The sequence below is a fragment of the Gobio gobio genome (genome assembly GCF_949357685.1).
Source record: "Gobio gobio genome assembly, chromosome: 2".
In the NCBI taxonomy this organism is placed as follows: domain Eukaryota; kingdom Metazoa; phylum Chordata; class Actinopteri; order Cypriniformes; family Gobionidae; genus Gobio; species Gobio gobio.
Window position 1 is genome coordinate 53,473,159 of NC_137098.1, and position 25,593 is coordinate 53,498,751.

Here is a 25,593-nt window from a genome sequence, read left to right on the forward strand (position 1 = left end):
GGCCAAGCAAATGGCACTTAGTATGACATGGCCGTGCCACACTGCACTGCAGCTGGATACGAGTCGAACTACAATAATTCAGCAAGACGGTGAGATTATGAGGCTAGTGAATGTGTCTCTTACCTGACAGAGAGCTGCTGGACCGCTGCTTATGCAGCCTCTCTCTCTCTTTCTTGCCCTTGGGCATGATTTTCAGCTTCATACTGCTTTTCACAAACACAAGGGACGGGTCCTAGAGTGAAACCAAGAACAGGGAGTCAAGTACTGGCATAGTCAAGATATGAGTCTTTCTAAAGTAGAAGTAAAAGTAAAAATAGTTGCTGGAATTACCAAAGTTTGTGAAGATAAAAGAGAAAAAGAGAAGAGAAGAGCTTGTGTTTTAAACCGTATGAGATTCACTGCTTATTTAAGACTGTGCTTGCAAGGATACAAGACAAAACAGACATTTTGGCATCATTTTGTGTGTTTTTGTCTATTCAAGAGCTGTCTGAAGCAGCATTCTGTGCGCACGAGTCGTGTGTGTGTGTCACACACAGACAGGAGATTCACAGACGCATGCCAGTACTGCACTGCGTTCTCTTTTGTGTCTTGTCGCGCTTGAATAGGTTAAAAGCATTTGCATGAATAAGAGCGTGATCATATATTGTAAAGCTAGCCGAAGGATGATGGGAAAAAACAGATGCTTTGTTAATTGTGTTAAATATTTTTAACATGTTAAACTGCAAAAATGAATCGCACGCGTTACTTTTGACAGCACTAGTTAAAATATACTAAATAAAAACCAGCTATATTCAAATATAATAATATTTCACAATATTGCTGTATTTTTGATTAAATAAATGCAGCATTGCTGAGCATAAGAGACGTATTTCAACAACATTAAACAATCTTTCTGAAGCCAAACCTTTGAACGGCAGTGCAAATATTGAACGTTGAAATCACACCATATCTAAACTTCTCTCAGGAGAAAAATAATGTATTTTTTACTGTCGGAATCCAACTATTTAGTGCTCTATAGAAAAAGTAATGCAAACTAAAATGAAACTCCAAAAAGTCACTGAGACTATAGACATGGATGTGGAGAAGGACAAACCTCCTCAGAGCAGTGCATGCTGGGACAGATCCAGTGAATGTCCTCCAGCTTGTGTAACTCAGCGCTGAGACTGTCCACTGTGGAAAGAAGCTCCTCTTTTTGAGAAGACTCCAACTGCTACATAAACACATATACACAGAAAATGTCTTTATCATATTTCATACAGCATTACTTCTGTACAAGAACAAGTCAGAGAAAGCGAGAGAGAGAAAGACAGTGATGCCGCTCACCAGCAGTTTTCCCTCGAGCAGCATCTTGGTCTCTTGCTGGAGAACTTTACTGCTGTTGACAATGTCTACAGCGGTACTGCGACTCAAAACCTGCAGAGAAACACACACACACACACACACACACACACAGCTCAAGACTCTTGCTGTTCAGTGATTAACACTCAGTTATACTTCTATTCGCCGGTCAATGGAGGTCCTGTGGAGAGCAGCATGAGCAGCTCAATGAGAACACGCTGAAAGCCACAGCAGGAACGAAGGACCTACTATTATTCCTACTGGAGCCTGAAAGGTGCACATGTTAACCTTTAAAGCAGAGCTAGACTGAAGTGATCCTCATCACATCACTCACTGATATGAACTATGAATACATAATAAAAGAATGTTTTAGCTTTTTGAATAACATTTGCGACATTAACGTCTTTTGCAATTGCTTCCTTCCAAGATGCTCTTTGGATCATTCTCATAAATCATGCTGGAGAACAGGACCATCAGGTTTTACTCAAATTTGTGGAGTTTGCATAACACAAGTGATGCTATCATTAACATCAACTTTCCATTGAGATTTTGATATATAAAAGGTCATGGTGATATAAGAATATCCTGTAAGTTTCAGAGCTGAAAACTTCCTTGTTAGTCAAAGAAAAGCTTTTACACCGCCTTAACCGAAGAAGACCAACGCCTGATTCTGTAGCCCACCGATTTGTGCATGGCATGTTATAGATACATAACATGGGCCTACGTGGAGTTAAACCGGATCGAACTTCCAAGAAATAAACATGCTGCATAAGCTTCATTCGGATTCCGATATTATGAATGCATGGATGAACTTTATTTTTAATGTATATCCAGCTCACGTGGGGAAGACATTGCGCGTTCGTTCCTTCATTTCACCACGGATTCGTTTGTAAACAAGAGACTGGATTTGCAGACATAGTGAAATAACATTCCTTTTTTGATATGCGTTGTTCACTCTCTTGACTTGATATTTGAAGGAAAAATAAAATCGCGGAAGTTTTGACTCTGCAGTGAGGCTTGTGTGTGCGTGTGTGTGTTAGTGATGCTGTTTGCGGTTATATCCACCGATCGGGCGAGCCAAGTAATAAAAGATAAAGACATTTTGCGAGCCCTGTGGGCGAATCATTCCGTTTGCCGTTTTCCCACACGCTTTCAAAACAATTCATCATGTGTACTCATATGCAAAGCTTATCCAATTATAGCAGTGGGCGTTTACTTCCAAGTCTTCAGTGCGGCACGCCCATAAAAACTGAGCATTCCATGAGAGAGGCTCAAAACCAGGGTAGAAAATAGCCTATTAGTTATTCATTATGATGTTTTTGAATGTAAATAACACGTGAACGTCACAAGTTGACCTCAGACAACAGTATACAATGTTTTTAAAAGCCAATTCATGGCTTGTCTGGCTATCACCAGACCAAGCTCAATTTAAGATTGAACATTGGTCTGGGGAGTCTGCTATGTATTTTCTACTGCACAAGAGGCGTGATGAACGAGCATACATTAAATGACTCTGTACGCAATTGGATAGAGGCGTGATCAACGGGCAACGACCCATCGCTTCTCTATCCGTCATCGTGTTAAACCCGCCAATAGCGTGCCAGGTGGATAAGCCAGTCTGTGATTGGTTCCCGCAAAAGTGTAACAGAAGCAGTAGAAATGAATGCACAGGTTTCCAGACTGAGTTGCAGGGCGAAATCAAATCGCCGGCAGATCAGGCTGGGTTTACCCAGTCTAGTTCATGACCCCTTTAAAGCAAAAAAGAGACAGACTCTATCTGGACTCGGCTATATATCATACCATTCAGCCGAAATGCATCATTTTCCTGTTATCACTGTAAAGCTGCTTTGAAACATCTGTATTTTACAAAGCGCTGTATAAACAGAGGTGACTTGACTTGACTTGATTATTTGGCATATAGGTGATTTATCAAAAATGTTGAACTTAGATGTTAATTCAATTCGCTTCATTGTGTTAAATGCAGTTGTTAAATATTTTAGTCTCAAAAGTTAACAAAAGCTTTAGTAACCCTAACAAGTGTGTTTTGGTCACCTCAGGGCTGGAGGGTTTGGAGGGGAAGGCTTCACTCAGGACAGCAGCACTGGCATTGACAGAATGAGCTAATTCCTGCTCCACCACCTTATGAGTCTTTGCCACCTCCCGGATCCTACAATACATGATAACCATCACACATTCAGCAGCAGCATAAAACATACTTCCCCATCCGTATAAGCCCTTTAATACATGGCTTTAAATGTAATTGTGAATATAAAATTACTTGTGTAATCAATACAAGGAAGTGCCACCTGCCAAGTAGTAGAAGTTACAGTAATGGGTGCGGTTTCAAGGTAAAATGGATATAGTTAATTTCTCTATTAGCCCTTAAATAGTTTCTCACATACGCATGCATTGATATTCACTGTGGTGTGAGATTCCTGTTTTGTTACAAATTATTATTATAGACTCTTCAAACAGGCACACGCAGACACACCTGTAGATGAGTGAGTCGGCTACTAAGCCAAGCTGCTGAACCTGTGCACATTCCTCCTCCGTCAGATACTCCATGGACTGCTGGGAATTCAGGCGGGGCCGGGCCGGGCGGCTGTCTCCTTTCTGCTTGTCTTCCCACGATTTCAGCGTGCTCTCGAACGCCTTGTGTCACAGCAACATAAAATGTTAGCAGAACGCAGAGCATCTACATTAAAACTTTAGGGGGGTTGGGTACAATGGCCTAGTTACTAGCCTCTGTCATTGATAACAATTAGAAATGTTTCTTGAGCACCAAATCAGCATATTACATGGGCACTTTTTGTTTGAATCCACACATTTGTGTGCGGATTTGATCTTTTGGACATGGGCGAACTGCACGAATATACAGAGCTTTCCGCTGTTGTCGCATACTAACCATCCTCCTATTCTCTGTTTTAAAAAGCAGGCTTAATATATGCCGTGCAGGGGTTGCACAGAGTAGTCGACTTTAATGTTCTGCCATGCTGCTTTAAGCTTGACCACGACTAGTCGCTGATCAAGGCCTATAGAGGGTGCAACAGGATAAGAAATCTTTGAAGTCTACTTTTACGCTCTATTTCCAACAGTCAAAATGACAAATAAATGCATACTCAGAGAGCTCTCCACAAGACATGTTTGATTATACCATCTGGATGCTCCAAATTGATCAGGTGAATGCACATTTTCAACAGCTTATTGTACACGCTCTCTCACTAATACATTCATATAAATGTAATCTTTACTGTGCTACTTTATCTGTATCTTATTTAGAACGAGCAGAAACCTGTGAGAAATATAATGACCCAAAGACAAAAGAACCACAGACGATGAGTGGAAAGAGAATTTTAGAATGACACGACAGACGTGAAGTGTTTACATGTCCTGTTTTAAAAAATGTTCCCAACCCCACACTTTTAAATGATAGTGTATGCATGTTAATCTGCAAAACTAAGCTGATAATGCTTGTTTTTCTGGTGAAACTGATATAGGAGGTTCTGCCGGTTAGGTTAGTCTAATGGGGACAGCAGATCACCACTATCCCACAAAGTAAAAAGGATCTAGAAAAGCTGGTTTGTTCAGAAAGATTCACAAAGTTTTTAAAGAAGAGTAAAGAAGATGATCGCACACACACTGACCCGGTCTCTGGTGAGCATCTGGGCTCGGTTCTTGTGGACGATTTGGACGATGCCAGGAGGCTGAATCCAGGCCTCACCGTCCACCTGCACAGGTACGCCTTCATCACCCAGGATAGTGATCTTCACCTGCCGACACTGAGGAAACAGCTAGTGTCAAAGCACATCTGAACTCATATGACTCATGTAAGAATAGTTTTAAAATGATGTTTAAATTGCCAGATGACACATATTACTAACTTATTTACAATTACCCATAAACATGTTCTTATCTACACACAACAACATTAGATGATATTAAAAATCCATATTCAAACATTCACCTTCCCTACACTCTTAAATAAATACAGTTTTTTTATTGGCATCAAAGAAAAGTGACATGTGAAGGCCAAATATGGTAACCCATACTTAGAATTTGTCCTCTGCATTTAACCCATCCAGGTTAGTGCACACATATTAGGAGTAGTGAGTAGTGAACACACACACACACACACACACACACACACACACACACACACACACACACACACACACACACACACACACACACACACACACACACACACACACACACACACACCTGGAGCCATTTTGCTGTGGCACCCAGGGAGCAATTGGGGTTTAGGTGCCTTGCTCAAGTTATTTCCTGCTGGTATTGAGAACCAACCATTCTACCCATTAGGCCACGACTGCCCCGGTGTGGTTCCGAACAACATCCATTGAACCTTTTCATTCCACAAAAGTTCGTTATAGTGGAAAAAGGTTCTTTAGATTTTTCAAATCTTCTAAGAAAATGAGTCCCCAACTTTATGATGTGACTCATGTAATGTATGTTATCTACGCTCAGTGTACCTGTATTGTTTCACTGTCTGCTGTCGTGTTAATTTGTTAAAATATTCCAAAGCAACCTTGAGTTTGCAGAAAGGCACTATATAAAATAAACGCATTATTATTATTATTTTAAGAACTTTTTACTGAAACGTTCTTTGGCGAACCAAAAATGGTTCTTTTATGGCATCACTGTGGAAAAACCCTTTTATTTTAGAGTGTACAGACAACTGACAACTGTAGTTCACTCAAAAATGAAAATTACCCCATGATTTACTCAACCCTCAATCCATCCTAGGTGTATAGGACTTTCTTCTTTCAGACAAATACAATCAGAGTTATATTAAATAATGTCCTGGCTAATCCAAGCTTTATAATGGCAGCCCAAAATTTGAAGCCCAAAAAAAGTGCAGTATGGAAGGCGTTCTGGCAAAAGATAGATATTTTACTTTATAACGTGTTAAATATGGATATTTTTCTTACACAAACACATCGCTTCGCTTCAGAATTCCTTTATTAACCTCAGAGCCGTGTGGATTATTTTTATGGATGGATGCACAATTTTGGGCTCCCATTCACTGCCATTATAAAGATTGTATTCGTCAGAAAGAAGAATATCATATTCACCTAGGATGGCTTAGGGTGAGTAAATCATGGGGTAAATTTCATTTTTGGGTGAATTGACCCTTTAAGGACTATATATTGCATATTTAATCGATTAAGTTTCCTTTTACCACAGTGGAAGACCACTTTTCCCAGAATGTTGAATTGCAATTCAGTAAATTTCTCATCTTATTACTCCGATTAAATTTTCAGTTAGGGTGTAGTTGAATTTAATTCATGTTTCAACCTCTAAATTGAAGGGAATATAATTGTTAAATTCTGCATTGTGTCCTGGTGTTCAGACCTGGGCGATGCGGTGATGCTGTAGGTTGATGACTCGAGACATGGCCATCTGCATGCTGCCGAACACAGCCACCACTTCCAGCTTCTTATCATCAAACGATGGAGCTCCAAAATTCTACACAAACAAATACAATGGCAGACAATATTTCATAATGTCCACCGTTGAACCACATTCTCATCATCCGAACTACAGTTTATTTACACAAGTTTACATCTATCTATCTAAATCTATATGTTTTAAGATAAGCAACTTGAAACACGAAACACAGGAAGGACCAGATGTCTTGTGTGTGCACTCTGATTCCTACTGGGAAATTATATCATGATTTTCCACTTAACAGGAAAGAATCTGTTAGCCTACAGTGACGTGAGTTAGATAGAGATCAGATAGCTAAACAGCATCACTTCAGGTAGGACGGTTATCCTCTGTAATATGTGTATTTTTATTAACTAGATTTCAGTGTACTGTATATTATCGTACTTATTGCATTTGCACTGTTCAGTGCTCTTTAACTCTCTCATCTTTTTCTATTTTCCACCATTTATTCCCTACACTTGTTTCATATTGCTTCCTGTTTATTCGCCACAATGCACTTTCTTGCACTGACAATTTGTTCTTGATAAATGATGAAAGGATATTGATGAATTGAGGAGTGTTTGTGAAAGTGGTTGATGCATTCTGAAAGTCATATCTGCAGTAAGAAAGTCTGGCCAGGAGCCATTGTTTATTGACGGCACAGAACATTAAAGAGATGCATTGAAGATAAATGAACAGCACAGTTTCATCTGTACAACTCTGAGCTGATTTTTCACTTTGTTGAACTGAACTGCCCTCCGGAAAGTAAAGTTATAAGTTCTGAACTGAAATTCTGTTTCATTGATGGACTCACATTGTCCTCTTTGGTGCCACCCCAGAAATTAATGCCTCCTGCATAGCTGGGGATGTTCAAAACAGCAAGACCCTGAAGACTCGGCAAGGACATGGGCACTCCATCACACTGCACACAGAGAGAAAGAGAGAGAGATGCACTCAGCCCACATGTCAGCATCTCGCATTGTCTTCCTCTCTATCTGTCCACCACATGCTCATACCTCCAGCTGGACTCTTTGTTCCAGGTTCTTGTAGGTTTTCTGCACCAGTTCTTTGGTCCCTAGCACTCCATACCACATCATGTTTTTAGTGCGACTACTGTAAAAAAAAAACAAAAAAACATATTTGACCGTTTTAGTCAGCATTATATAAACACAGCATTATCATTGAAAAAAATAACCAAGACATTTTCTCTCTGCAATACATTTTTTATATGGATTTAATGAATTGCATTCAGCAATTCTCAAACATTTCTTCTTTCTTACCTGCACTTTTTTGGGTGCTCGTCTCTCTTGTTGTTGAACTCCAAAGATATTTTGGCATCCAGCCCGATACCAAAATAGTTATTCATCACACACTTTTCTGTGCACTGTCTGTGGAACAGAGAGACAAGCAGGATGAATTGTGTAAGCTGAGTCACAGAAAGACTTACTGATGAATAAAAAAGTTTTTTGAGTGCTAAATAAAGAGCAAAGGTGGATGTATTCGTCATACACACATCATTCACAACGAAAATGTATAGGTGAACTTGTTGCAATGTCACATAAGCACTTGTATCTTATAGTGATGGATATGAGGAGTGCTGAGCTTCTAATGATCTATTAAGAATTATATAATATATAATTACAGATATCTAATTCAAATAAATGTTATTTCATTCTATTCAAGAATCTTGAAAAACTGAAATTTCAACGTTGATGATAAAAAAAGCTTAGAATGATTTCTGAAGAATCGTGTGACACTGAAGAATGGATGCTGAAGATTCAGCTTTAACATCACATGAATATATGACATTTTAAATTATATTTGAATAGAAAACAATTATTTTAAATTGTAATAATATTGCACAATATTGCTGATTTTACTGTATTTTTGATCAAATAATTGAGTTCTATAATTATGTAAATAATGCTAACATTGTAAACGTGAGTCCTATAGCCTGTAGATGGAAATAAGTCTACGTATGAACAATATAAAAACAGATTTATGTCCACTGAGAATGTGATGGACTAGTGTGTCAGTGAGTGGAATAGCAAACACTGTGGTATATTACACTGTCAACGTGGTTTTAGAGCTACTGGAACCTCAGATGTCATTACTGCACTTCTCTGGAGAAAGATAAGAGAATGTGTGTGTGTATGTGTGTGTGTGTGCATGTGTGTGTTTGCACAGTCTTACACAGACTCTTCAGAGAAAAGCACAGTGCTGAAGCTCTCTGACTTCTCCAGTAATATAGGGGTTGTAGTGGTTGGACTCAATGTGTTTTGACCTGTCATTGAAATGGAAGAATAGAAGAGTGAGAGGGAGTGAAGTGCAAAATGCAGCCATAAGAAAAACACCTAGAATCACTACAAAACCTTCAATAGCAATAGTACAATAGTGTATCAAACTGTTCTGGAGAAAAAATGCCTCTGAATTTACTTGCTTTTTTTGAGTATGAAACCATTTGAGTTTAAATATTTGAGAAACACCCTATGTAACTGATTTGAGTAAAACTAATTAAACACACATTAATTAACGCAAACAGATCTCTTACAGTCTATAGCACTACATAAAGTATTTGAGTAGTTTATTTTATTTCCAACTCATTTCCAGTTGACTGAACAAATACTTTGGTCACACTTTATATTAGGTGTCCTTAACTTACCTTAACTTGCATCAAAAAATAAGTACAACATAATTATTGTGCTATTGAGGTGGAATATACGGGTAAGGTTAGGGACAGGTGTGGTGGTAAGGGTAGGTTTAAGGGTGGGTTAAGGGGTAAGGGAAGGATCAACAGTGCAATTACAGAAATTAGTTACAGCTGTAATTACATGCATGTATTTTGAAAAATATAAGACAAGTACATTGTCAAAACATGTATCTACACAATAAGTGCATTGTATCAAATTATCAATTTAAATGTTAGTACATAGTAGTTAAAGACACCTAATATAAAGTGGGGGCGATACTTTTATTTTCTTTGAAAGAACTCAAATTAAACGAAGCTCACTTGATTACACACATTTGTTTAGTAACACAGACAAGAGAAGATTTAGTAAAAATTAGCATCAGTGAAAGGTCTTTTTTTGGTAAATCTTTTTCAGAGTACTCTTTTTATGCGACTCATTTCATGTGTTCATGTGGCAGTGATTTATATTACATAAAAAAAGATTAGAACATATTTTGCTAAGACATTTTTTGTAAATGTTAATATAAATGAAAAATAAAATAAAAGTTCTTCATGCAAAATGGATTGTTTAGTGCTGCCCTTTATGTGAGCTAATGCAGTGTTACGCATGTTGATATAGTTGATGTTAATTAACTCTGTTGCTCCTTCAAGTGATCCTTGGCCTTTTCTTTTCTCACATCTCCCTGCTCACACAGACAGTTCTGAGAGACGACCTTTTCTAGACAGTGTCTGGGTTGCATGATGTTGTCTTTTACTTCCACCAGAGCATGCAAACACAGTTTGCATCCTCCTAATTTATACATTTTATGTCTTCTGTGTTTGGAATGATCTTAAGCCTTCATTTGTACAGCTGACCTTCATATTCACAAAATGAGTAATGATCCTTTAACTGTGGGGGTTTTATTCAGGGACTTTGGTGGTTGTTTTAATGTTCCTCAGGTCGAGGCCAACTGCAATTTTCATGCAACTGTGATTAAAAACATCTTTCATATAACAAAATGCCAATGTTGACCCAATATTTGGGTTTGTTTTGTTTGTTAAATTGTATATTCTTTGTAAAGCACTTTGTGATTTTTATCTGTGATAGGTGCTATATAAATAAAGTTTACTTACTTACTTACTTAATGCTTGAACGAGCTACGGCAGAGGTAAAACTTTTCAGTGAAAAATGTAATCGAGAAGACTGAGGATCCAATTACTAGGCACCATCTATGAATATTCATGAACTGAGTTTGTCACTCACGTGGCTCCGCCTCTTTGAGGTCCTCACTGCTGCCTCTTTTGATTGATGAGGAGGAGGACATTCTCTGTACCTGGGTGTGTCTGTTCTGCTCATCCACCACTGAGAGAAAGCAATCGAATTAAATACTGGGTAAAGTGTCCCAGAAGCCACTGAAACATGCTGTTTACATTCCTGCTAAAGCACAGATTTTGGTTTTACCTTATTTAAATACAACCGTGGTAAACACAGTAGAAAGTAAGAGTTAAAATGTTATTCAATGAAGCCTTTTTGTGAATTTCTCTCTGGGTGTGTTTTGAACATTTTATCACAGAATAACCTTCATGAAGTACAGAAGTTTAGCTTTACAGTACTCTGCAATGTTTGAATTATGTTCTTCTTGAACAGTGGCGGTTGGTCAATAGAGGGCGCTGGGGCGCCGCCCCCATCAAAATTCCAGAAATATACATGTATACAAAAATTATATAAAAGTGAAATAAAAATAAAATAGTTTACTCATACGATGTGCTGGCTGTTAGTAAGAGCCTCAGCATTTAATAAAAACTGGCTTTGATGGGTGAACTATTTTATATGTTCTTCAATATGTTTCATGCGGTTTCATGCTCGAGGGACGCCGGACAAATGGATGTCTATCTGAGTCCAAATATATACGGGCAGCATGTGACCTGAAGCTGGTCTCTAATTGGTTTCTTAAAGATCCTCCTCCGGACGCAGGTCGCTGCGTCCCTGGCGAATCAGAATTGGATGCGTGTTATTTTATCCAATCTGATTGGTTCTCGTCACCTGTCATTCAACTTTACGCTCTTGACCACTAAAGCGAAAGTGCGCGGGCGACAGTCACTCCGACTCCGCCAAAACCTTGTTAGGATTATCAGTTTCGTAGAGATGGCAGCAGTTAAACCAAATTCTTTCACAAGGCGTTCGTTGGAAGAAAAAAAAGGATCCCGAACCGGACCAACGCAATTTACAAATCCAGCAACAGGCCAGTGACAGAGGATGAAGCTGCACTCTGAGCTCCACGCGCTTGTTATGAGAAACGTAAGTGGCTGGCTGGATGTGTTGTTAGCAAGGCCCTTTATTACTTTCCCTGTCTTTTATTTCTAAGTGTCGGTACTGAAGTTTTGTGGACAACAATAGGGGTAAGAGACCTTAAATATCTGACTGAACAATGCAAACGTCATGACACTACTGAGATGACTGACTTTGATCAGAGAGTCATTGAGAAATTTGCTGGCCAGAAAGAAAGGAGAGCAAAAATGAATTTTAAGTAGTCAACATGCTAGTTTGTTGTTGCTGTTTTTCTTTTGTTTTTCCTTTCCTCATTCAATTATATGTGGGAAATGAATGTGTAAAAAGATAAAAGTGAAGACACTGTTTTCTTGAATTTAGTCAACATGCATCTTGATACTGCCCCCCCCCCCCCCCCCTGCGGAAAAACCCCCCCCGCCCCCCCAAAAATAATTATCACCAGCCGCCACTGTTCTTGAAGTTTATTCTATGTATTCTAACACTGGCCCAAAACCCACAGAAGAATGGACATATATGGTGAAGATTTACCTTTTTCTGCCTGATCTATGATTTGTCGAAGTGCTTTCTTTAGGCTGTTGGCTCTCAGCATCAGCTGCTCTCTTGATCTGAAGGGTCTGGACTGATCAGTGTCGCTCTCATCTGGTGAGATGGACCCGGCTGGTACCAGCTGCGCATTGGCGTCTTCGCTGAGAGCCTTAACCAAAGAGTCTAGCTTCTCGTTCAGCATGGCACACTGATATAGACACACAAGCACAAGTCAAAACAGTTTATAAAGAACCAAACTAATTCACTCATTATTTAACTGCTCATTTGGCTCATTGTTAGCGGATTTTCCTTCAAATGGGTTTGTTCCTTTGGCTTATTATTTGAATGTTTAACCATTTACAAAAAATGTGTTAATCTTTTAACTGTTTGTTCACAACAACTAAAAAAAAGCACAAGTCTCCAGCTTTACCTTTTTTGCCATAGCATCAGCCTCCTCTTTATTCTCTGTAGCCCGTTCATAAGCTTTGCCGACTTCAGCCACAAAATCATTAACTGTTCCACAAAGAAACCTTTGAATGAAAGAGATAGGAAGACAACATTTAGAGGTTCAAAAGAATTTAAAAATATATATTTTCATATACTCACATCACATTCATGAACACAAACAATAAATGTTTACTCACTTAGCAGATGATATAACGTCACTGTGTTTGTCGGAGTCCAGGATTTTGGTCAAGTGAGTGGCAACAGAATCAGCATATTGTGTAATCTGGATTTTAAAAAACAAATTTAAAGCAATCAAAAATACAGTAAAAACCAATAATACTGTGAAATATGATTACAGTTTAAAATAATTGTTCTCTTAGGAAATGCTTAAGAAATATTATTATCAATGTTGAAAATGGCTGTGCTGCTTAACATTTTTGTGGAAACTGATGTACTTTTTTCAGGTTTCTTTCATAAAGAGAAAGCATATAAAAACAGCATTTATTTGAAAAAATAATTTTTGTAACAAAACAATGCATCCTTGCTGAATAAAAGTATTCCTGACCCCAAACCTTTGAATGGTAATGTAGGTCTTAACAGTAATCACATTAGCTATGGATCACAAAAATGTGAAAATCATTTTGTAATATGTTCTGTATTGATGCACTTGAAGGTCACCTGTAGGGGGGAGTCTAATGGATCTTCCTCCTTTACAATCGCCGGAGTCTGTTTGGTGGGCACTTCATAGGTCAACACACTCCATCTGTGACACACACATTTAGGAACAGAGAGATGAGTTTGGATGAGTCATTCATCCACTTATTCATTCATTCTCCTTCTCTTTGTCTGTCCAGCTTCACCTGTCCAGCATCTTGGTTGTAGCTCTCTCCAGTTTCTCCAGTATCTGCAGCAGCCCGGCATCATCATCACAGAGTCCTCCCCAGCCCAGCACACGTGCCAAGTCATTTCCTGTGCCCAGCGGTAACACGCCCAGCTGGCACTGTTACACACACAACACAACACAACACAATAAGAGTGTACTTCTGGGCACTTCTAAAGCTAAAGACAACACAAAATAAAAATGGACCCTATGCACAATACTGTTCACAAGGTTTTAAAATAAGTCTTTCAGGATTCTTGGTAACACTTTAGAATAATGGTCCGTCATTTATAGGTAAGTATGCAGGAAGTAATGCAGGACTAATGAGTATTTATTTTTAGGTAATCAATAATTGCTGAAGGAGATTAGCATCACTAAGAACTAATAGGTAACTATGACAAATTATAAAGAATGAATAATTAATTAATCCCCACATTAACATGTCTGAGATGTGAGCAATTGTCTTTTTTTCACTCTCAACGTGGTCATAAAATGCATCACTAATTACTTAAGTGGTAAAGATGTTTTTCCCTTTAAAATAATGGTCCAGATCACTAGTAATTCTTGAAGATTGACCTTCTTTACTCTGAATAAAGTCATAAAATGCATCACTAAGTACCTAGTCACTCTGCAGGAACTACTAGTGATCTGGAGCACTATTTCAAAGTGGAAAAAATAGCCTTTTCATATTCAAATAATGTTAAGATCACTAGTAGTTCCTGCAGAGTGACTAGGTAACACATGAGTAATTAGCGATGCATTTTATGACTTTTTTCAGAGTAAAAAATTTGACTTATTATGTCTCAGACACACAATAATGTTCTTTATAATTTGTCAGTTAGTTATTATGTTATTAATGAGGCTAATTTCATTCAGTAATTATTGATTACTTAACAAGGAACTATCTCCTATATTCAATATTACTTACTGATTAGTTAAGCTTGTTTCTATATTAGTTAAAAGTAGTAAGTGAAGTGTTAATGGTGTACTACTCATTAGTGTTGCATTACTTCCTGCATACACATTTTCTACTATTGGATATGTCTACAGTATTTAAATGTTTTAAACCTTGTACGATATATGATACATGAATGAGTGTACATTTTATGAATGAAATAAGGACAGCGCAATCGCAAATCAAATAGCCCCGATGCCATTTCTGTGCGTCTCTCAGAAATCAGAGCTTTGGCCAGAGTAATGTCAACTAAGAAACTACATCATACACATTTTCTTCTACTTGATATGTTTATTTAAATGTTGTAAAACTTGTAGGATATGATATGCATCTCTGCTTGCCGTCTCCGGGAGAGAGTGAGACATTTACATATTCTTTATCATTTGTTCAGATTTGCATTTGTATGGATAGTAAATGTTGTTTTAGTAATTTTCAACTATTATATACAGTATATTTTCTTTCATGTTCTCTAATCAGCTATTTTATATAGATTCATTTTATTTGAGGTTGTGGATGATTTCTCTGGAAACTATTCAGATAAAGATTTTTCCCCCTTTTATTCAAAAATGTATTATTATTGTTTTAAATTAGATATTTTAATGCATTTTATAATTATAATCAAAATAAATTCACTCTCAGGGAACTTCACGAACTTCCAGTTAAAGCTCCTCCCACTTCTGGATTAATCCGAATACAGATCCAGATACAAATAATTTTTAACATTGGCTCTGCTGCACACCCCTGGTGCATGTTTTCAAAATCTTTCATTAATATGTAAGAACTTTATTCTGGGTATTCTGACCTGTTTGTGCAGGCTGAGTTTGTCCAGTTCAGAAAGAACCCAGCCCACGCTCCCATCTCCACCACACACTAGGATACGAAAGGTCTCAAACTTCTGGAAGAGACGAAGCCTGTACGCAAAAACAAAAATATAAAACAACAAATGTGGTTCAGAGGGCAAATTGACTAAGCCAACAAAATTGTAAAGCGATTTTTTTTGAAAGCGAAGCTACTGTGAATGATTCCTGACTCTTTAACTGCCTTTACAGTCCTATAAGTCTTTTAATTGATATTGCAGTGTGTTATCAGCGGACATTGACCTCACCCCAGCTGTGGGCCGCCGTTCATGAGGTCAAAGACCTGTGCCGGGTTCAGAAGCTGCCTAAACCTGCGCAGGAACTTGACGCCCTGGTTGTCACCACTCTTACTGTTCACCAGCACCAGCAGAGGGCTCGAGCAGGATGGACTGGTGGCCTTCCAGAAGCCTGCAGTGAGCAAGGGATGATGAAGGAGGACAATGGAGGGATTGGAGAGGAGGGAGAGAGAGTGGGAATAAGAGAAGGAGAGGAGAGGAAAAGAACTTGGGAGGGGTGTCATGTTTGGAAATGTAACCATCTTTAACCACTGTCTCTTTAAGAACATAACTAACTTCATTGATGCAGTATGCAAAAGTTTGAGGTCTCTAAGATTTTGTATGTTTTCATCAACAGCTCACCAAGGCTGCATTTACTTGATCAAAAATACAGTAAAAACAGTAAAATATGATTACAATTTACAATTTATACTTTATTTTGTGCTGCTTGTTTTGTGGAAACCGAGATACATTTGATAATTGGATTCTTTGATAAATAGATAGTAAAAAAGACCAGAATTTATATTACAAATATTTTGTAACAATGACTTTGTCACTTTTGATCAAATTATTACATCTTTGCTGAATAAAAGTAATAATTGCTTTCGAAAAAAAAGAGAGAAATCTTACTGACCTCAAACCTTTGAATGGTAGCGTAAATATTATATAACTGGAATTACATATTCAATGGTATTTTTAACGGACATATACGTAGTTATAATTATACATTTGCAACAGAAAACATATGACAATGTATACAAGTGTTATGGAGACAGCTAAGCTGATGCAGTTGCCAGGGCAACCCTTACCGTCAGAGTCGATGCTGTTGAGTCCAGTGGGTGGAATGATGGAGACCTTACATTGACCCAGAGGACAAACCTTTCCCAACAGCTCCTTACAGCAATTATGCACCTACACACAGGGAATGTATGAGAGATACATTAATGGCTACTCACAGACAGTCTAATACCCATAAGAGTAACAGATGTTGATGTATACCCATCAAGGTTCACATCTGTATAAATATGATGTCATAGTCTGTCCTGTAAACTCTGGGTGTTTATGTGATGTGTTTAGTTGTTATTATTATAGAGTGAAGTGGGTTTGATGCAATAATGTGGGTGTGGGTGATATATGATTGGCTTTATAGAGTGGGCAGGAAGAGATGACGTACGATGGCTTTGCACCAGAGGCACCGCCAGTCCTGTAGTCGGCGGACGCTGCCACAGTTTCGATCGCACACCACACACTTAGCACTAACCGGAAGGTTTCCCTCCAACCACTGGTGAGGCATTGCCACCTGTATACACAAACACACAAATTTAGGTACAGATTACCACTGAGACCATATCATATGCATGTATATTTTAAAAGATTCACTTACCCCATCCTCATCCTCAATTATGTCATTTCCTATGGACGCCAGAGTGGTCCACTTACAGTTATTTGTGGATCGTACGGCACAGCGCTTGTGGGCTTTGAATTTACACACTAACACACACAGAGAGAAAATATGACATAAAACAGATCATCACTAGAACGTGACAACAGGCTGAGGGCAATGTTTGTATTTATGAGTCATTGATTACGCTCTAAACACACAACGTCATTGTTCGTCCTCCGAGCAGAATAAACAATGTGTGAAAAGGTAAATGGCACCAAAAGGAAAAATCCAAACAAACTGTTCATAAAGAATGAGAGAGAGAGAGAAAAAAAAACAGTATGAAAGGCTTAGGCAACGATACAAAAAAGCTTTGTGTTTATGTTTACCTTCACAGGAAAGACCATGAGAGGTGACCCCCGGCAGAGCCTCTCGACACACGTTGCAAAAGGTGGGCCGGGCGTGAGAGCAGGCATACCAGTTATGCATCCCAGAGAAGTGCTCCATGTTAAACTGACTGGCCTGTGATCAAAAAAATCATGTCAACATAACTGCACTATAAATACACATCCAAATAATAAGATCTGCGGTGGTTCTCAACCAGGGGGCCTCAGCAAGCTTTCAAGGGGGCCTCAAGATGACTTATAGGCTACATTCATCACTGCCAGTGACAACTGCATTTACTTACAGGTGTGAGTCTCGAAATGTCCCGTTCAAACAACAACTTACAGTAGCGTCTCGAATACTGTCTGTATGAATGTGCAACGGGTCAAGCCCGTAGTCTCTTACGAGTAACCATAGTGACAGTGACCAAAGTAATATCAAAGATAGCAACGTCCATAAAACTGAAAAGTGTCATTTTTGACACGACGAGTCCAATCGAGTTGCGAGTTAATCCGTCAAATATTCATTAACCGACAGCAGCTTTTATCTGGGTGGAGAGCGGAGCATTTGAGTCACACATAGAACACAAAACTGATGGGAGCCAGTGACAGGATCTAAAACCTTCAGATGACACAGATCTTATATCCATCGCTGTAAGTTACCTAAAGTGAAACCACACACGAAAACCTGCAACACACAGTAGACACGCCTTTTTGTCCTGTTTTGTTCACACAGCACAGTTTTCCTAGAATGCGGTTGAGTTCTGAAAATGTACAGGTATGAGTTTGGTTATAGAATACTGCCAAATAAATGTTTTAAGGACTCAAATATAGGACTGGCAAATGTATTCTGTTGCTGTGTGTTAAATTTTCAAGTAAATTCAAAAGTAATGCAATAAAACTTTAAAACGCAATAGGCATTTTATATTATGCAAATCTCTAAAATATTTTATTGGGTAGAAAGTGTGTGTATTGAGGAGTAAAAAAGGTTAAGAACCACTGATATAGGGTTAAACATTTTTTTTTTTTTTGGCTTATGAAAAGCACAACATTTTTAAAACCACATGGATTGACACACTAACTACTTTACATCAATATTTCACCTAAACACAATTACAGCTATAGCAGTTACTCCCATGGCTTTTGTTTATTGATCACTTAACAAATAGGGATGAGAAATCCATCTGAAGGAACATTAAACTGCCATTATGGGCATCAATGCACATTAATCGAAACTTTGAATGATTTTGGAGGGGTTTAAAGGTGAAGGTTCAGACACTGACCTCGTAAGTCTCCCATTTCTGTACAGACTTCAAAGCACTGATCCAGTCTTCCATTTCTTTCCTGCTTTCCGCACACAACATCAGCTTACGGAATGGAGTGATAACCTCGAAGAGAATGAGGGATATCAAAAACCAAGTGTGAGCTAGAAATGAACTATGAATGGGGCTGCGTCCCAACATTCATTGAGATGCCTACATAGACATATTTAAAAAAAGGTTTATTTCACATAAACCTAAACATATTTCCCTAGGTTTTAATAAAGGCATTGAAAAGAGTTCTTGCTTACTGTGAAACTGTTGTTGATATTCTTGGTGCTGGTCTCGGCCACGCTGGCATCTGAGAGGTCGACCTCATCAAATATGAGAGACTACAACAATAAAGTAGCATGGTTTTGTCACCAACAAGCACTGAAACAAGCACCTATATTCAGCATACCCTAGAGGGACCATGCTTTTACCTTTGAATCTTTGGCATAATAAAGAGTCCTGCCTCGCAGTTTGAAATATCTCCTCTTCCATCTCTGAAAAGAGCTGGTTTGCTTCAGTAAAATACCCTCCTTTACACTCTTCTACAAAACAATGCAGAGAAAGAGAAACGAAATTAAAAACGTGTACAAGACAGATATTGCAAATACAACGTTTTGATTTGTTTTTATAATAGTGTTCATGTATCCCTACTGCCACATTTTTTATAATGAAATATTTTCATGCCATGCTAGAACTGGCTATTTTTAGAAACTGCTTCACAGCCCAGTGGATTTACTGGTGTTCATAAATTGCTTCTTTTGCATGTGCGTGAAATTCAGTTTTCTGTTTGTTATACTGAATCATAATAAGAAATGAACACACACAAACCCCTGAGGCTCCAACTTGCATTAACAATCCTGTACTTCAATAACAATGGCTTATCACCAGGCCCAGATGGAATTGGTGGACTTTTTTCCTGCTGTTTCTGGTTTGGTAAAATGTATTGAACAGAGCTTTATACTCTTATTGGTGGACGAAAGTATTAAATTAGACAGCATATGTATTAAACAAACATGCATGGTTTTGTTAAAGGATAGTTCCCCCAAAAATGAATATTCTGTCATAATTTACTTACCCTCAAGTTGTTCCAAACCTGTATTCCTTTCTTCTGCCGAACACACACACAAAAGATATTTTGAAGAATATGGGTAACCAAACAGTCCATTGACTTCCATTGTATGTGGAAAAAATACTTTGGAAGTCAATGGGACTTATCAGCTGTTTGGTTACTGACATTCTTCAAAATATTTTCTTTTGTGTCCAGTAGAAGAAAGCAATTCATACAGGTTTGGAACAACTTGAGGGTGAAAAAAAATCTCTCTCACCTCAGAAAAACGCTTTCCTGTCCTGTCAGCTGTTATACTGTGCTCGTAGCGCACACTCTTCAATTAAAACCGAACCGAACAATGGCTCCAAAACCATGATATGAACCGAACCATGACTCCAAAACCATGATATGAACCGAACTGTGGCATTGGTGTATCGTTACACCCCTATTGTCATTGGCTTCAGGGGAAAACATTTATGAGGACTTGCATGTTGATTGGTACATTAAAACTCTATGAGCCTCTATAAGATTTACCATAACAACACCGTCAAACCAGTTTCTCTAACTTCTTTCTTTCTTGCCTAATTGTCTTAACATTGGTTTACTGTAAAGGCGTTACGGTAAGCATATAATAAAACCTGATCTGTCAACTAGCAAAATTCCTGACTCAAGTGCCAACAACACTGAAGGAGGGACAAGAAGGACATTTCCATAAAGTTCACTATGGACCTCCAAAACATGATAAGGTCTTCAATTGATCTCTGACTTTCATCATAAACCTTGACACTTCAATCTGGTCTAAAGGGCAGAGCAGCTAAAAGACTTTCTAGAAGTCATCAAATACAGCTGTACTTCGAGGCACATAAGCAGTAAAATCGAATTACAATGGAGTCTGTCCTTGTCTAAACATGCAGGGGCATATTTTGCCCTCTGATGACGTGGGATGTGGATTTCATGAGTGTATTATGGCAGAACGCCGCCAGCAACTCAGTCAGCATTGAGACAGGCTGATGGGACAGAAACGACAGGAGATCTTTCTTTTGCGGCTCTGTCACACTGAAAACAAGGAGAGTGAGAGTGCTGTTGCTAATCATTAAGGAAATCAAAGTGAGTAACCTAGCCAGGCAATCTGCCAAGAGTCATGATGACGTACACATGAAGGGAGTAAATTCACATAGAGACAATAAGAGACTGCACGGAAACGTGACGTCTTGTGGGAAAGAAAGTATCTCTAACAATCTGGCTATATTTTCACACACTTCTAAACTGACCATAATGCATAAAAAAAAATTATATAATATGTGACCCTGGACCACAAAACCAGTAATAAGGTGGTCCAGGGTCATTATAATAATATAATATAATATAATATAATATAATATAATATAATATAATATAATATAATATAATATAATATAATATAATATAATATAATATAATATAATATAATATAAATAATATAATATAATATAATATAATATAATATAATATAATATAATATAATATAATATAATTAATATAATATAATATTATTAGGGGTGTAACGGTACACAAAACTGACGGTTCGGTACGTACCTCGGTTTTGAAGTCACGGTTCGGTACGGGTTCGGTACAGCAGTTTTACAAAATTGCTTTTTATTTATTTTTATTAAACTGTGGTTTACTGAAAAATGTGTCTGTCCTTAAATGAACTAAATTATAACAAAGTTTATTTGAAGATATTGCTGTAAACTATATAGGGAGCCCTTACTTGCACATTAATATTAAAAGTTAACAACAGAGACAAAACTATTAGCTTAAATTCAGTTGCTATTTATGTTTAGGTATAATTATCAACACTTAAATAACATAGTACATAAACATGTAAACTTCACATAAGGCAGTTTTTACACTTCTAATGACAGGTTTATTTAAACATACATGAAATAATCAAGACATCACTAGCAGGTTAAGTAGAATATAATTCAAATATATTATAGGCTAATATAGTGCAAATATTTAGTGAAAGAGTTGATTTCTGTAGTGAATACAATTCTGTGGACACTGAATGACTGCCTGAGGTAAATGTGATGCTACATGACATTGTTTCGTTTACAAGCAGTTATATTAGTTGTCTTTCCGCCGTTGAAACACTGATGGAGCGATTACACCACATATGATACGTGACAGTTGTAATGTATCCTCAACATACCTTCTGATGTTCATTCATGTTTATTCTTTAGGAAGAGATGATCGATCGCGTTCACAGATCTGCGCGGCCGCTTGAACTGTAGCTACACGTGTGCACCGAACCGAAAGCCCTGTACCGAAACGGTTCGGTACAAATACGTGTACCGTTACACCCCTAAATATAATAAATAATTTTCTTATATGAAAATGTACTTTTAGCATTAACATTTTAACATCTATTGTCAGTTCAAAACAATTGTCACATCTGAGACCTTATGAAAGTCAATATACAGTATATTTTAAACAATTGTGTTTTTACTTTTCTGTGTAAAACTTAATTTAGTGCAATTCAGAAATTATTTTATGAATTTCATTATGACTGCCCACACTGCTGTCAAATTTGAAGAAAATTAGATACACAGCTTGACATGTTGAAAATGTCTCAGATCAGAATTTAAAATGTTGGGCCACATGTGAGGATTTGAGCCACATTCAGCTGCAATGTCAATGTAACCTCTGAGTCACTTTTGCAGGCGATTATACTCTCTACGTCCTTTTCAACCGGTGTCTCATTTTCTCCACCATGACTCCCAGCAGGGTTTAAAAATAATGTGAATTGCCCCCAGAAGAAATTAAATCGGTCAAAATCGCCCTGTGATGGCATACATTATATAATGTTTTCTTGTAGAAGTAGATTTAGGGATTGGTTGAGTCAAAAGTTATTCTATTTAGATTAATATAAAAAAATAATATAGTATGTATGTTCTCATTATGTATGTATGTATGTGGGTCAGGTTTTGCTATTTCTGTGGAAACACAGTCCCACAAGGACAGTAAAATCTAAAACCAATTACATTATGGAAAAAGGGTTAGCATATATATTTGTATAAATATTCAAGAAAATATTAGGTCAAAAACAATAAAAGTCACAGAAAATACATACAAATAAGCGTGTGAGGGACGAGTTTACAGTTTATGTCAAGTTTAGGCTTACAACCAGGGTAAGGTGCATCTACATCACCTTATTGTTATTCATCTATCATTTCCCTCTGATTTTAGGGATAAGTTATGGGTAGGGATATGGTTAGGACTGCATTTTTGGACAGGAATGTTGTTCCAGGATCAACAAAATGTGTTGATCCAGGAACATGTCTTACTTGGCAAAATCACGGTGACAGTGTAGGTTTAGGTGTGAGAGACTAAACTTCTGGATATCTGCCAGTGAAGCCTCCCTGTACAGCAAGATAAACATCAGACCCAGACATCACTCACTCCATCCTTTCAGAACAGAGCTGGTTCCACATTCATAAAAGATGAGGACATCTTTGATCCATCACAGTGAGCAGGCATACACACACACGCACACGCACACACACACACACACACGCACACACGCACACACGCGCACACACGCACGCACATGGGTTTCCATGTTTTATGGGGACTTTCCAGAGGACATTTTTATACTGTACAAATGGTATATTCCATACCCTAACCCATCACAGAAAACTCTGTAGCAAATGGTGTTAATCACTCAACTTTCATGCTTAGCATATGGTTGTGATATACGTTTTTTTTTTTATTCGGTTATTTGGGTTCATTGTTCACAATATTCAATTATTTTTTCCTCAAAACAGAGGGTTTACCAGGACCCCCCCCCCCCCCACCCCCACACACACCCCACACACACACACACACACATCAGATGGTGACTCAGAGGAGTCTCACAATGATTGCTATTTTTGTTTAATCTCTACCTCTTCCTCTCCTAATCCTTCTCTCTCTCTTTTAGTTCCTCTCAAATCCTCAGTTTCTGTATTCTCCCTGCTCTTCCATTTCCCTTTTCTCTCTTCTTTCTTGCGTCATTTCGGCTCTCCTTGCTCATTCCCTTCACTGTTTGCTGTCATTCTCTCCTCCTTTTTTCTTTTTTATCCTCTTCTTTTGTCCTTTCTCTCATCTAAAGGGCACAGTGCCTCTGCAATGCCCTACATAGAGCTGGAACTACAAATCCCATGATTCTTTTCAGCAAAGCTGATTAGATCCAAGGAGTTATAAAACCTGGAGAGCTATCCGTCAGCATTCCCATTCATCTCAATGGCTAGTGTATGCAGCATACACAGACTGGATGCTGCCAGTTTTACATTTTATGAGTACGAGTTGTGATGTTGGCAGGGGCGTATTGATTTGAAGTTTGGCAGAAACACTGATCTATAGGAAAGTACAGGAAATACATCATGTAAGACCGCAAGTACGGGTATTTGGACAGGCCCACAGTTCAACAGCAATTAAAAAAAAGAAACACAAATGTGATGTTTTTGCTTGTTAGTATAGTTGAATTGGATTAAAGGTCAGGAGCAAAGACATTGGTTCATAAAGTGAGATTAAATACATAAAGTATATTTGTGTCATGAAACCTATTTAATTATTGCAGGTTTTGTGTAATATTCTGAGTTTGCATTTCACTGTTTTTATTCATTTTAAGGAATGCAAAATCTCTCAACATGGGGATAGATGAGGTGTCAGTTTATAAATGGGAACTTGTGTTAGTTATATTAAAAAGTAACATATTTTGTTGTAAATTTAAAAGTAATGTGTTAATATGGTACTTGAAAAAAGTACATATACATGTAATGTTACATGTTACATGTAATGCGTTACCCCCGACACTGATTAAGTCATCTATCAAAAGGAAATAAATCACATCTAACCAGCCAAACCTTGACCCCTTTATTAGAGCCACTAGTCTGTTGTTCCCATGCAAACACATGGCCTTGTGGTGCTGCTGTGGTGTGAATACTAATAATTCAATTCAGCTTTCCTCTGCTCTGAAGTTAACCTACTTATATCTAAACTATGGCTTTTGCTTAAGAAATATTATTGAAAGACTTCATTTTGTTTCGTTTTTTAAACTATTGGGATGAATATGTCATCTTCTGACCTCTGAATTGCTGCTAAAGTGGATCTGAGTGGCTTTTTAAGTCAAAGCAGTAGAGCTATTAGGACACACATGTGTCATTATACTCATAATGTGAACCCAGTTTAGCAAATACGCAATTTGTGATAGTGAAAGAGAGAGAAAGGAAGATCATTCCACTATATATGTAAGGGAGCAATGGGAGAAAATGAAAAAGAAATCATAGCATGGTCCTTAAAATACTGAACCCCCGAGCAATAAAAGCATGATCAACAAATTTGTACACTCCAAAAAATGTATTATGTCCATTCGAGAGATGAATTAAATCAAATGCAGGGAATGTTAATTAAGTGTCCATTAAGAAGAAATCAACCTGAGAATGAGTGAGTGAGACATGACACAATGCCAAATGCTTAAAGTAAGTAAATCAACATACAGTACACGTTACCACTTCCCCAGTACACGAAGTCCGTAAAAATACATCTGCATGCCACCTCAGCTCAGTGATAAAACTTGTGCATTAGGATAGATGGATTTATTCACGAGTTGAACGCGCTGCTCACGTGGTCAATAACATGAGTGTATGCTGTAAATAAAATGTCAAATGCTTGGTATAAATAGAATAAATGCATATTTCATTTATCAATAGGAAAATAATACCCTACACTCTAAAAAAAAGTCTCGTAATCATAGGGGAACCTT

General features: G+C 37.8%; 1 protein-coding gene across 5 annotated transcripts in view; it reads right to left on the reverse strand.

The window, feature by feature from the left end:
• LOC307142865 (diacylglycerol kinase delta) overlaps positions 1–25,593 on the reverse strand; it is an 85,399-nt gene that overhangs the window by 1,929 nt on the left and 57,877 nt on the right. For 2 of the 5 annotated variants that reach the window (XM_079844025.1, XM_079844024.1), the window contains 26 exons: positions 19,192–19,302; positions 19,021–19,101; positions 18,734–18,838; positions 17,457–17,589; positions 17,071–17,177; positions 16,861–16,986; positions 16,496–16,598; positions 15,660–15,819; positions 15,357–15,465; positions 13,580–13,719; positions 13,398–13,482; positions 12,917–13,002; positions 12,703–12,802; positions 12,276–12,480; positions 10,722–10,820; positions 8,983–9,073; positions 8,070–8,177; positions 7,806–7,902; positions 7,604–7,711; positions 6,715–6,828; positions 4,983–5,117; positions 3,830–3,990; positions 3,391–3,505; positions 1,324–1,413; positions 1,094–1,210; positions 124–232 (listed from right to left, as the gene is read on the reverse strand). In XM_079844025.1, coding sequence (XP_079700151.1) covers positions 124–232; positions 1,094–1,210; positions 1,324–1,413; positions 3,391–3,505; positions 3,830–3,990; positions 4,983–5,117; positions 6,715–6,828; positions 7,604–7,711; positions 7,806–7,902; positions 8,070–8,177; positions 8,983–9,073; positions 10,722–10,820; positions 12,276–12,480; positions 12,703–12,802; positions 12,917–13,002; positions 13,398–13,482; positions 13,580–13,719; positions 15,357–15,465; positions 15,660–15,819; positions 16,496–16,598; positions 16,861–16,986; positions 17,071–17,177; positions 17,457–17,589; positions 18,734–18,838; positions 19,021–19,101; positions 19,192–19,302 — 2,995 coding nt within the window. Of the gene's footprint in view, positions 1–123; positions 233–1,093; positions 1,211–1,323; positions 1,414–3,390; positions 3,506–3,829; positions 3,991–4,982; positions 5,118–6,714; positions 6,829–7,603; positions 7,712–7,805; positions 7,903–8,069; positions 8,178–8,982; positions 9,074–10,721; positions 10,821–12,275; positions 12,481–12,702; positions 12,803–12,916; positions 13,003–13,397; positions 13,483–13,579; positions 13,720–15,356; positions 15,466–15,659; positions 15,820–16,495; positions 16,599–16,860; positions 16,987–17,070; positions 17,178–17,456; positions 17,590–18,733; positions 18,839–19,020; positions 19,102–19,191; positions 19,303–20,085; positions 20,219–25,593 lie in introns of those variants that run through there. The other 3 variants (XM_079844027.1, XM_079844028.1, XM_079844026.1) reach the window with 3 other exon arrangements.